Source organism: Hypomesus nipponensis, chromosome 10 (genome assembly GCF_054491055.1).
Source record: "Hypomesus nipponensis isolate SF chromosome 10, ASM5449105v1, whole genome shotgun sequence".
Classification (NCBI taxonomy): Eukaryota; Metazoa; Chordata; class Actinopteri; order Osmeriformes; family Osmeridae; genus Hypomesus; species Hypomesus nipponensis.
This window is the reverse complement of record NC_140370.1, coordinates 12,528,574-12,541,555: the sequence shown is the minus strand read 5'-3', so window position 1 is coordinate 12,541,555 and position 12,982 is coordinate 12,528,574. Positions and strand designations below refer to the sequence as shown.

The following is a 12,982-nucleotide window of genomic DNA, read 5'->3' as shown; positions in this document are numbered from 1 at the left end:
AAACGAGTCCATGTATTGTTTGTTAAGTGAACTCTTTAATCAAATCATAATTATTAACAAACAGTCACATTCAGAAACACATTATGCATAATTTCCCATTTCCAGCCAGTATTCAGTTTGTGCAGAAACAACTTTCTCCATTTAAATCACTGAAAGGCTTTTGTACAACATGGTTTTAACCACAGGGAGACCCACTCAGTTTCCAGTCAGAAGTTAGAGAAACAGACACTATAACTGTTGATGCCGTGATCACGTTCTAGTCCACGAACGTTCTATTCAAATCCACTTGGTTCTATTAAACAGCCAACACAACATGATTATTCATCAGCTGCGTTGCTGTCCCTGCAGAGTCCCAGCTGGAGTCAGGTGATGATGATGAGGAGGAGGAAGAGCTGGCAGGGATCCTTCCTCATCCTTCATCCCCGGCCAGACAGACGTCCTCCCTTACCTCCGCTGTCAACGCCCCCTTCAAGTAAAACCTTCCCCTCAGTAGACTCAATTAAACACACACACACAGATGTCTGACTCACTCCTCAAGTGCTTTGTGTCATACAATTGAAGTTCTATACCAATATATACAGTTGAGAGAGAAAGGTATTTACTGTCCTTCCACTCCTAGTTTTATTCTTTATTTTCTCTGCATGCTTTATTTTAGTTTTGCCAGGGAAACAACAAGTCCCACAACAGTCATGTTTGTTACGAAAACCGCATTTATCTTGATGAATTGACATCAAACAAACTGCCATTCATTTACAATCATGAATAAACTGAATGAGTTTAACTTAAACAGGTAGCATAATGCCTGAATAGAGAAAAGTTCACTGACTGTTAGCCAGCCGAGTGGAGAGTTCTGTGGAACCTCTATAGCTTTATGCATGCATTGCCTCGTACCGCACAAAATCAGAGGAATGCCAGGCCTTTGGAGAAACCATCAATAGCAATGTTGCCACATCACAATGAGGATTGAGGACGTGTGATTCGGTCTGGGCTGTTACGTTTCTACTTGGGAAAATGAGAGGGTCAAAAACCACCATTTATTTGTTTTTTTTCTCTCTCTTTACAAGAGTACACTTTTGGCTTCAGTCTATTTATTTCACTCTCCCAAAAGGCTTAATCTACTGTACAGTCACCTTGTTTGCATGTTCGTCATGGCCTGATTACTGCTGCACCAGTTAGACGGTTAGAAGAATTGGAGACCGTTCTTTCTGACTTTCCCAGGGTGTTTGGGCTTCTCCCAGAGAAACCAACCCATACCCCTCACCCCCCCCCCCACCCAAATCTGTCCCTGTTCACATCAGCCCTCATCGCCTCAGACGACAGGCTTATAATCAATTACCCAATCCTTCTTCTGCTCCTTGTCATCTAGAGGGGATGATTGTTGGATATGACCGATTCATTTGACTGTGCCACAGCGCCCTCTCCAAAGACATGAGCTGTTTATTGCATTAACGTCTTGTTATTTTCAACAGTTCAGTGTAATAAGACACTTTAAACATCCTTGTCAGGCATTGAGTAAAACGGAATTAGGCTGTAATGCCACGTTGTCATAGAAACGGGCTAGATATATGTTACAGCCCAGCAAAGGGTCTCAGAGGGCTTTCTCATGCTGCATGTCCGTCTTCTCTTTCACACATCCTACTTTGGGTTGTAAAACAACTTAAGAGGGGACATTTTGTGGGAGTGACTCACAAAGTAATTGGTTTCATTAAAAGCTGGATAAACAGTGTTAGCTGGTGTGTTGGTGTCCTGCAGAGAGTCTCAGTATTAGGTTAATCACAGTCACTTCTGGCTGGAAACATTCCCAGCACTACTGGCTCTCAGCCATTTCAACCAGCTCTTTTTCACTTTCTCTCTCTCTCTCTCTCTCTCTCTCTCTCTCTCTCTCTCTCTCTCTCTCTCTCTCTCTCTTGCTCTCGCTCTCGCTCTCTCGCTCTCCCTTCAATCCTTCCCTTTCCATGAAAATGGTCGGTCTGCACAGGTTATACCATATTTTTAACAATATCAAAGTTTAGTCTTTTATATTACCAATTATGACTTCAAGACACTAATTGCAATTTAGTTGAGATAAAGATTTAATTATATTATCTTAATACTTAAGATACATTTTATGTAAAGTAATTATTGTGGATGATATATGCAGCAAACTTCAATGGCATAATCACAATTTAGGTTTCCAAATATATTATTACAAATGTCATGCCACAGCTTTTGTTTTTGAATGTAACGATTTTGTATTTAAATAAAGCTGAATTTATTCTATCTAACTGAAATGTTTTGTGCCACTTGACTCCCAGCTGCATTTGTCTTGCAAATTCATCCCTGCTGTGTGGTGCTTAGAAAAGGAAAAGAGATCAGTCGGACATCAGTGAAGTTCAAGCCAGTGAACAAGTGAAGGGCCTGTTTCATAGATTTCCTTTTGTGAATATGAAAACGGGACGTGGTGAAAAATGATGCATGCTTTTACACTTCTGAATCCTGGCAACTGAGGGAGAAAAGAGGAAAAAAACTTTCCAGAAGTCCATCTTGGAGAACAAAAGAAGCTGGACACATTTAGCTGGATTGCAACGAGTTTTGTGTCCCCGGCACATGACGTGCATCAGGGAAACATATTGTATCGAAATAGTTTGGAAAAGAATACCGGGGATGAAAGAGAAAAGGTCGCTTTGATCGACGCCCTGGGGTCCCTTGCTCCCCTAGCGCGCGCAGACTGACTGCAAGGCGTTATTCACTTTCAGCTAGACACACTTACAACGGCGATGAAAGAAATTAGCATATTTGTAATTTATCACATTTTCGTTGAACTTTTTTCTTTGGTGATGCAAGGTAGAAAGTAGACTAAATAAAAGTAGATCAATCATCAATGAGAGGAGGGAGAAGCCCGCAGGCCACCAAGGAGGCGCAAAATACAGTGATGAAAAAGTGTGGATTTGATATTAAAATGTCAGATCGCTTAGGCTATTATAATGAGACGCTTTTCAGGCTTTATAGCATTTATCTATTTCACTTCGCTGTTCAAGATTCAGTTGTAGGCTGGTTGTCAAACTTTCGATAATTGTTCTCAGTCCATTACAATCAAAGTTTTGTAATCAAAGCATTGCATTTTGGTAGTTTACTCAAACGTAACGCACCATCCGCCTTGTTTTGAACGACCGCCAATAAAAGGACTGTAATATTTCATTTGGGGCATGCAAAAGCTGTGCACAATGCCTCTCATATTAAGCACGATATCAGCCAAACAATGATCATAGCAAGACGTCTTTATGGCTAATTCAGTCAAAAGCTAATCTCCCGTTCCCCCGTGGAAAGGTCAGTGTATCTGGGCTGGGCCCGCCAAGGGGGGGTTTTCAGGGCCAAGTCCCAGCCAGATGTCCCTGTCATAGTCCAACTATTGGAGGAAAAAGTACTCACATGCTTGTAATATATTGCTATCATAGGTCTGTAATTTAACCGCTGAATTATAGGCTACCTAAAAATAAACGCTGAGATCTTTTTAGCCTTTTGGGCAATAACTTGTTTCTCATAAACTCTCGTGCAGTCTTTTATTGTTATTATTAGGCCTATTTCATGAAATACACAATAAACTGCTGAATAGAGAATGACACATCCGGCATTTGTAAATGTTGATTACTAAATTATATAGGCTACAATTAAAGGATTTTGCGATTTTTAATATCTAAAAATGTCATTATCAAGACCAATTATTATACAAACCTTATATACCCCTATTTATTGTCTCAAACATCTTAATGTAGAAGGCTCACTCGAGACAATGAATCCCGTTTATCTTCAGCAATGCTCCCCCCAAGCATCCATAAGAAGTTTGTTCTTGATTTCAGTTTACAAAACTCGAAACTGTTGTTTTATTTCCATCTCCCGTTGAATTTTGACAACAAATGATGATCAACTTCTCCCGATAGGAACATAATAGTAGCCAATTCAGTTTTCATAATGACAAAAATTCAACAAACTGAAACTTTTAGAATAAGTTTCCGAATCTTTTTTTAAAATTTATTTTTAAGAATCTTGATGCATTTTGGCGATGAAAGAATAGAGATGAGACCCATGCGCACACGGGTCCTGTCCATATATCCATCCACATAGATAACCGAGGTTAGATCATGCGCAAAAAGGACACTCATTTTGGATTAACTGTCTTAACAAGTTTAGCACAGTCATTAAATTTTTTATACAAAAATATTGTGAACGACACTTACTATTGTATTTTCTGTAATAACAGCTATTGTTTAAAGTGAGCCATAATGCTTTTTTTTGTAAAAAACTAAGCAAAACAAACATACTGTATAACATTTTGCGCGCGCGCCTCGGTAGACTTGTTGCCTCAGATCAAGTTCGGCTATTGAGAGGCACACAAGTTGAGAAGCACACAAGTTACCATCTCAAGGGGTTTAGAGTACAAAAGACTAGTGCCTTAGCACCATATGCTTAATGGATACAGCCGTCGAGGCTTTAATAAAGGTAAAACGTGGTCTTTTAAAAGTTGGAAAGGGTCCTTTATTTGATTTAGATGGAGTACTTGCGCACAAACCATAGCGCGCCTGGGCATTGACTCTCCCATTCTCTCAGGAAGCAAAGCGACCACCATGTCGTGTTTGATTGCAGCATAAGCTTTTCATCATCCTTCTTTGTCCTCAGTGAAAGTAATGCTGTGAATTAAATAAATGACAATATTTTCTATCAGCTTGAAGGCCCTCGAGAAGGGCCCTCGAGTTTGGCAAAAATCTGGCACGTCATTCATGCTGTCACCACGCACCTGTGGCCTTGGCATTGAGAGTACACAAACCTGTTCCTATTAACATTAATTATTCACAAACAACACAATGGTTGAAATAGAGCAGGTTGAAGTCTGTTTATTGGTCGTAAATGTTTTTCTGAAGATCTCTCGGGTTCTTTGTTCACCGAGCATGGACTTCGCTTTTCTCTTTCACACAGGAGTAGCCCTAGAGCTTTCAGGTTTCAATCGTAACATCTGCTTAATCTTACGGATCAAAATATGGGAGACGCAAGGCAAATGAAATGGTGAGTTCGTCGATTCCCGGTAATGAGTTATTAGCGAGATAAAACAACGGGGGCCGGATGGTGAGAGCTCGTATGGTAGGCTACTACATGTACCATCTAACAGTTGACATTTCCCCCAGTAAATACAGCCGAGAACGCCAGGTGATGGAAAGAAAATCAATGTCCCAAGGAGCCAGCACCATGTTCTTTCTCTACTTGAAAAATTTGCAGACATAAATTTAATTGGTTTATCAAGACGCAGCAAAAGGCTGTGGTCTAATTGCCTGGGGAGAGACAAAACGAGATTGAATGTTTGGCTGGCTCGTATCAGAGCATTCAATCCGGGTGTATCATTGAAAATGTGTTTTATTATAACAAAAAGTCTTGCTTTACAGTTCCCATATTGTATGAAGACAATGGTTAATGGAACATTAAAGACGAGAAAGCCGTGCCAAAACGTCTTGGAGACACTGTAAGGGCCTCTCTCTTTGCTTGTTTTAAGCAGCTGCTGTCCAGGACTCCAGGCACAAAAAGAACAAGTTTAGACCAGGTGCATCCCAGAGAACCTCGACGGGGATGGATATGTTACAGCCCAGGACACGGGAGTAGCAATAAAGATATCATTTGGATTGTGAGGCGCCTCCACGCCGTGTAAAGGCGAGGCGCCTGGACAGCGGTAAGCGTTTCTGGCAGCCTTGCACTTCTTCCATGGTCTCTGCTACCCTGCTCTGTGGGCCAAATCCTAACACCTGTTGGCTAGCCACGCTTAGCTAACATTGACAAAAGACAATCGTTGTGGTAATAACCCCGGTTATCTGCGCAAACTTGGAGTTATAACTCCTCATGCCCAAGTGGACGTCTCGGCGCTTGGTGTTCGGGTGATTTGCCCAAGGACGTTGACATTGTCGGGCAGACTCAACTGGTGTTTGTTCAACCTCGCAGCTGGTACCCCGATGCCACCGTGGGGATAGCTTAATGAAAATAACGCGGGAGTTCAGGGGATTTGCAGACTCTGGGGTCCATATTTTAAAGCGCGATAATCCAAGTATTAGCAGATTTGCAGCTTATGAGAATCTTGTTAGGCGTCCTTCCCAGTGTTTTTACCATAAGCTCAATACGGATCTTATAGAATTAAAACGATTGGAGACTATTATTATACTTGTGGTTATTTAGGATAGTTGATTAATATTTGCATATGTCTTATACACTCGTCATTGGGCATACAACTTGGAGTCAATGTTTGTGGAAAAAATATGATAAATTATCATATTACTGCTTAAAGAAGTATACGCTATTGCGGACTGATGCAATGTATTTTACTCTAGATTTTTAAGCACATTTGAACCGTGTTGCCCTATAATTGTGTTATTTTTTTGTTTCTTTTCAAATGTGAAACCAAATACAACGATAACGTGTAATGACATTAAAAATACTTAAATCAATGATTACCAAATATATTCAGATGGACAGACATTTTCTTATTCGATTATAGCCACCAAGGGATGTAGCCTGTAGTTTATAAAGTAGGCCTGGCTGTTTTGTTAATCCTCCTGACAGATTATCTGACCATAATTCTCCTTGCGCGCATACCAAAGCACCTTTGCCAGTCTGCAACAGGTAGCCAGAGATCTCCAAACGTGGTGAATTTTCGCCCCTTTCAGCTGCGCCAAATTATGCTGAACCAAACCGGAGCTTGGCATGGTTCTCCAATGGTTTAGGCGGACTTTGAAAAGGCATAAAACCTGTCAGACTGTAAATGGTGTTCTTTAATGCCTTGCCAAGACCGAATAGAGTGACAAGAGACCCGAGCGTTTCACTGTTTAAGCATGTCCCTTCCGCTTGATTGGTGTTGCACCAAAGGAAGTTTTGAGGGGTTTTGTGCTCTGCGTGCACACAAAAAGCGCTATCTCTCAATAGCAAGAGGTGCAAAGTAAACAATGATGCTACTGTTGTTTTATTGTCCATTGCAACTTCACTAAATTCAACTGAAAAGTTTCCCTCTTAAACTAGGCCTATATGAACGAAACCCTTATAAGACTTAGGTTCTCTATTATATTTCGGTTGACTTGCTAACATTTGACTTTATAATGAATGTAATCGGATTACATGCTCTCCACAGTCGTGTCTAGAAGGCGGAAAACTGTGACGGTAATGAGGCGATGATACCAGCGAGATGAAATTAGAGGTGGAAAATAGCCTACACCAACGAAACACTTCAACGCTTGAGCTGGAGATCAAATTAGAAATCAACTCCTTACAAATAATGAAAAGAAGGTTAAAAACACATGTAATGCGCCATAATGATAAATAAGTTGTAATTTAGCCAAGTAAGATAATGACTTTCAGCAGCATTATTAATAGCCAAGATTAATTAGTGTTACTATTATTATAATTTATGTTTTTGTTCGGATAATATCATTGCTAATGACAAATTATCAACATTAAGAAACAATAATCGAATTAAAAATATAGTCCAACCTGTTAGGGTAAAAACACAAAGCCCGTATACCTTACTGTAGCACGTTGAAATGATGCTCAGCAATCCAAAAGTTGCAATGCAAAATGCTCCGAGTTGTATGACTGTGTGCGAGTTTGGGCAATCGCATATATGTGGGCTACCTCCACATAAACTGGGATAAGCCTGACGTAAACGTGGCATGGGATTGTGTTGGAAGGATGCCGCTACCACGGGAAAATTCTGTCCAGTAGCACCTGGCAGGACAAGCAGTTTCTAGCCATGCCCCCTTAAACAGTGTTCCCCAATTGTATAGGCTACGTTGCGACATGATCTATGGTTTTCACAAATATTCCCTCATCTGATACGTTTTCATGTTTGATTAAATTAATTAAATTAAGCATTACGTACATAGTTTAAGATTTAATAAGCAATATTATAGACAGCCTAAAGTCTGCCGTATTCCATAAGCCAACAAGGCCCTATACGCACAGGCCTACTTATAAAATAAAGTACTAGGCTAATTAAGCCTTTGAAATAAATCATTACTTAACTGTCATATAAACAACAGTGTTTCGAATAGAAAGTTGTATAGATCCTGACATTTCTTAATTTGTGTAAGGTATTACTAATGTATTTATGATTGCTTATATAATTACAAATAATTTTAGGCCTTTCAGTGATTATATGTTTGTGCCTGTGTGTACGTGTACGTGGAAGAGGAGGAGAGAGAAAGAGGGGGCGGAGTGGGGTCCGACAATCAACGTGTATTCATAATTAAGAGCATTTATTTGCAGATTGGATATAAATATAAATTATCTTACAACGCAATATAAAAATGTTTTGGTTCTTGCAACAGCCTATTAATCAACATTAAATACAAATATATTATGTAATAATAAAACATTTAAATACATTATCACTACATGATTGCCAGTTGCCTGAATTAAAAACGTATAAATATGTACAGCAATTTAAACGAGATACATAGCACCAACATACGTAGAATTGCATGGATCCATTTATATGGATAACTTAAATTCACATTTACAATGTGTGTGTATGAAAGTAGAACATTTATGCTATCAAACTGAATGGAGGTTCGTTTTCAATATTTTTTAAAGACGATTTGCTGTGGAGTTTTCGTGGGTCTTCAGGGGTCCACACTTTAGCTGTTCTGATGATATTCTGATCTTTCAGCTGCTTCTCGTCTGTCCATGACAGCGAGTGTCCCGCGAGGGGAGGCAGACCATAGTCAGGGTCACTTGGAGATGGAGATCCTGGGAGGGAGACAAACGATAAAACAACAATTAATTAAAGTACACAAATATAGTGTTACTGAACCCACTACGTCGTCGCCGTGATCATCATTATCGTCGTCAGGTAAATTGTACTTACTTGTTCCTCTGTGGCATATGATTACTTTTTTGGGTTGGCTCAGTGCGTCATTGTTGGAGTTACGGATGGGCATGTCAGACTGCACGAGCTCCGCGAGGAAGTTAATGTAGCCAATGGCAAGACGCAGAGTGTCAACTTTGGAGAGCCTCTTCTCATATGGCAGGGTCGGTATGTGTGACCGGAGCCCCTCGAAGGCATCGTTGATGGACTGCATCCTCCGTCGCTCCCTCACGTTGGCAGCATGCCGCAACTGTTGCATCTCCATATCGGATCTCATGCGCCTGCGTCTCTTCAGTAGCGGGGCCTCTCCGCCCATTTGGGGCGAGAGTTCCGAAGTGCTGTCTGCGCAACCATACGAGAATGTAGAAGAGGAGGACGAGAAGGAAAAGTTGCCAATGTCACAGTAGTCTCCGTCATGCGTTGTCCTGCTGTCCTTGTAGTAATCTTGGAAATGGCTGGTGAGAAAGTCGACATCGTCATCTAAAAACTCGTCTGTGTCCAAGTGGTCTCTGGAGGACTGATCTGTAAAGAACTCGTCGTCGTCAAAGTAAGGGGAGGAAAAGGAGTCCAGCCCGGTAAACGGATCCAAGACAGTGTCCATTTTTGTAGTTGTCTTTTCGTGTTGCCCAGTAACAGCGAGTTTGCTCGTTGCGCTGTCTTTTGGATGGTCAAGTGTTAGTTCAACTGAAGTATGGCACGCGAGGACTCTTTATAACTACATCCATAGTCGCGTGCCATTAACCAGGAACACCAACCAATCAGCGACAAGTGTACACTGCAGGCTCTCGAAGAGGGTGCACCTCCAAAGATAATCCCGTACCACCACGCCCCCCTTGTCGGCCTCTACCCACTGCTCCTGTGCTATAGGAAAACAGCATGGGACTAAACTGCCAACACATTATTTACAAGTGTGAAATTGGGATCCTTTAGGCAAAATATAACTGCACACATCAATTTACACCATTATTTCTGTACGCAATCAGCTTACTTAGTCACTCCACGGCTTTTTTTCTATAAACGTATTGGAACCTAAATAATCAATTTTAGTGTTATTGTGCACTTTAATCATACTCTCTCATGAAGTCTGCTCTCTGTCCTAAGACTTCGTAGCCCAGGCTACTGTATTTTGACAGATAAGATCTCCTGAATATTCAACGCAAGCTTTAACGCATAAGGCTGCCCCTGCATCAAAATATGAGGGATGACATCACATTGAAGCATCTTTTCTTCCATTTCTGCTTGCATAGAAACACCTGCATTAACGAGCAGCGTGCAGTTTGATTAAATGGAAAGATACAACAGGATCCAGATCCAATGCAGGTCTTTGTGTTAATTTAACGTAACATAATTTATATTATAGGTTACTTTTATCGTGTGGCATGCAATAGTTGTTGCTTGTTTTGTTGACTGACTAAAATATTTCAACAATTTATGAGTTGACATTCTCCCTAATGAATGTAGGCTACTATATGTTATTTGTATTGTTGGCCTAATATTCAAGTCTATTCCAAGATTCATCAAGATCTTCGATGCATTATGTGGTTTTGGAAAGGGTTTTCAAGGGCTTCTTTCTTTTTTGTGTTCATGCCCTCTGAGTCGTCCGTGTAGCCCACGACGATACGTTTTGTAAGTGAACAAAACACGATAGTTTAAGAGGCATATACACAAAATCTTAGAAACCTGTGACCTTCTAAAGAACCATCTTAAAACAGGTACCTGATCCTTTCAAGACCGACCACTCGTGCCTGCAGCCCCCTGCGTGGACCTCTCCATTGAGAACTTAATTATGAGGCCACCATGCACTACTAGTCCGTCCACTAATTCGTATAGGCCCATACACCACAGAGCAAGCAGTGGGTTGTGAACAATGTCATTGAAATGACACGTCATCTTGGAGATAGACAAGAGGGAAATAATGATGTGTTCATCAATCATCGGCCTTAAGTCGCCCGACCGCCAAGCAGCACAGTGGACACTGTTATATTCACTCAACTATAAAAATAAAATTAAAGAGAGAGTAAGAGACCACTTTACTGACAAAGCGCGGCTATTTCTCGCTCATCAACAACAACACGTAGTCGACGATCTTCGGTACAGAACATTGTAATTGAAACAAGAACTGAAAACAGACCATCCTCATAATCAGCCTCGTAAACCATAACACAAATGCCAGGAACTCATGTCAATACGTTTGAGATATTCAATGTGTATGAAAAAACTATTAATAGGGATATTTGTTTTTTTATTTGTAAAGGGAAAATAAATGCTTTGATTTCAGTGATATAATTCGTTTTATAACTGTTACAGGCATTGTTGCTGCAACAGGCATTGTGGTAAGACCTATAGGGTATTTTGGACAACATTGGTTGCTTATTTCATACACCAATGTCCATGAAGCATTGTTCTCCGTTAAAGGAAAAAGTAGCCTGTTTACCTAAATGGTCAAAAATAAATTAAAGAATAATATGAGAGCGACACCCTTTCAGTATCTTTCCTGTGGAGTTAATGAAAGGCAATTTGTTTGAAGAAATACAAACGGAAGTCCGTCTGAAATAAAGCGTCCTGCAACAAAATGTATCTAACTTCTAGCCCTTAAATCAATTGTGGGCACGTAACCAACGTAAATAAATAAACCAACAATGAGGCGGCAGGCCACTCTTGACTGCAAGAACGGGTTTATTATGGGCAGACTGGTATCTGGAGAAAGGCTCCCCGGCATCACAGTGGTGGCCTGAGAGGCCGTTTGTCAAACACCTCACAACAAATTACGCCGGTACCTGAACTACCGACTGGTCGGTCTCTTTAGGCAAGCCCTTATTCTCTCCCATTCAAATCGAGATGGAGGGGGTCACTTTGTTAGCTGAAGGAGAAAACAAAGACTTGTAATACAGGGACTATTGCACCTCGCCGCAAGCTGCAACATGGGGCACAGTCGTGGGAAGAACACCACTTGCGCTTCTCGCCAGTCAATGTGACTTGTCCAGTAATAAATGAGTATGCAGCTTGCGTCTCCCCCTCCACTGTGTGTGCGTCCTTTGGGGAATTGCCTAACTTTTACATTCAAATGTTGTATAATAAATTTGGCCTGGTGTTTATTTAAAATTATGAACTATGTTTGATTTATTGCCTGATGCATTGATTGACTGATTGATTACACCAAAAATATAAATAAACTCATGACTTGATCGTTTCGTAACCGGACCGAGTATTGGGCTAGGCTGGTACCTGTCGTCTGCGAATGGCCGGTTGTTAAGCAGGCGAACCCTTTCACCGATTCCAGTAGACAAGACCGTGACCAACAGCGTCACACGATCAATTCAGATGTGTGACATATCTCTATGCCAGGGGACGCTGCAGAGCGAGCGCTGGCATGGGAATAGCAACACTTGGTTCTTCGGAGCAGACGGTAGAATGGTGGACATAATAAATGAGACGTCTCACCGCGAAGGTCATGGTGTGTTACAATTCATACGAGGACCATAGTGTTTCGTATGATTTCCTTAGATTCAGATAGTCCACTGTTGTTATTCGTGTTGTGGAAATATATAGTCCATATAACACCCTATTACGTTGTTAAGGCTGTGTTGAAGACTCGGAAAGTTCTCAGAAAGCGAAAAGCAGCCAATAGATGTCAATTAATCCCTCCCAGCGTAACTCCATCATAAATCCGTGTAATCTTCGGCGCTAAAGGGATTAGACAAATAGATTATAAAAAAAGACAAATTAAACGGATTAAGGGACAGTGACGGCTTAATCCATTTGGATTAACACTTTGATCATTTAACCTCAAATGTGAAGCCCGTAAACTACTGCAAAGTACCGCAATAATGTGCCTGTGTAAAGTAGCCTAGCCCAAATAAATCAAATGACAGGTTGGCAAAATGTAACAAAATTTAGGAAAGATGTGGACGCTATCAACATGAACAAATTATGCTCAGTTGTTTCTCACCTGTAGAATTAAATCATATGATGTATTTTTCATAATTTTCCTTAAAAATCTTATGAAACGATAGCCTGAATTGCTAACGCTGTATTAGAAAAATGTGCCTTACTAATTTTCAGTTCAAGACCTTAAATGTTGCCACGAGACCCAAAAGAAGAGACCCCACCACC

General features: G+C 40.7%; 1 protein-coding gene across 1 annotated transcript; it reads right to left on the bottom strand.

The window, feature by feature from the left end:
* Positions 1-8,548: 8,548 nt before the first annotated feature.
* ptf1a (pancreas associated transcription factor 1a) lies at positions 8,549-9,470 on the bottom strand. Its single transcript, XM_084708258.1, has 2 exons — positions 8,870-9,470; positions 8,549-8,751 (listed from the first exon to the last, which is right to left on the bottom strand). The coding sequence occupies exons 1-2, from the start codon at positions 9,468-9,470 to the stop codon at positions 8,549-8,551; spliced, it is 804 nt and encodes a 267-aa protein (XP_084564384.1).
* Positions 9,471-12,982: the final 3,512 nt, after the last annotated feature.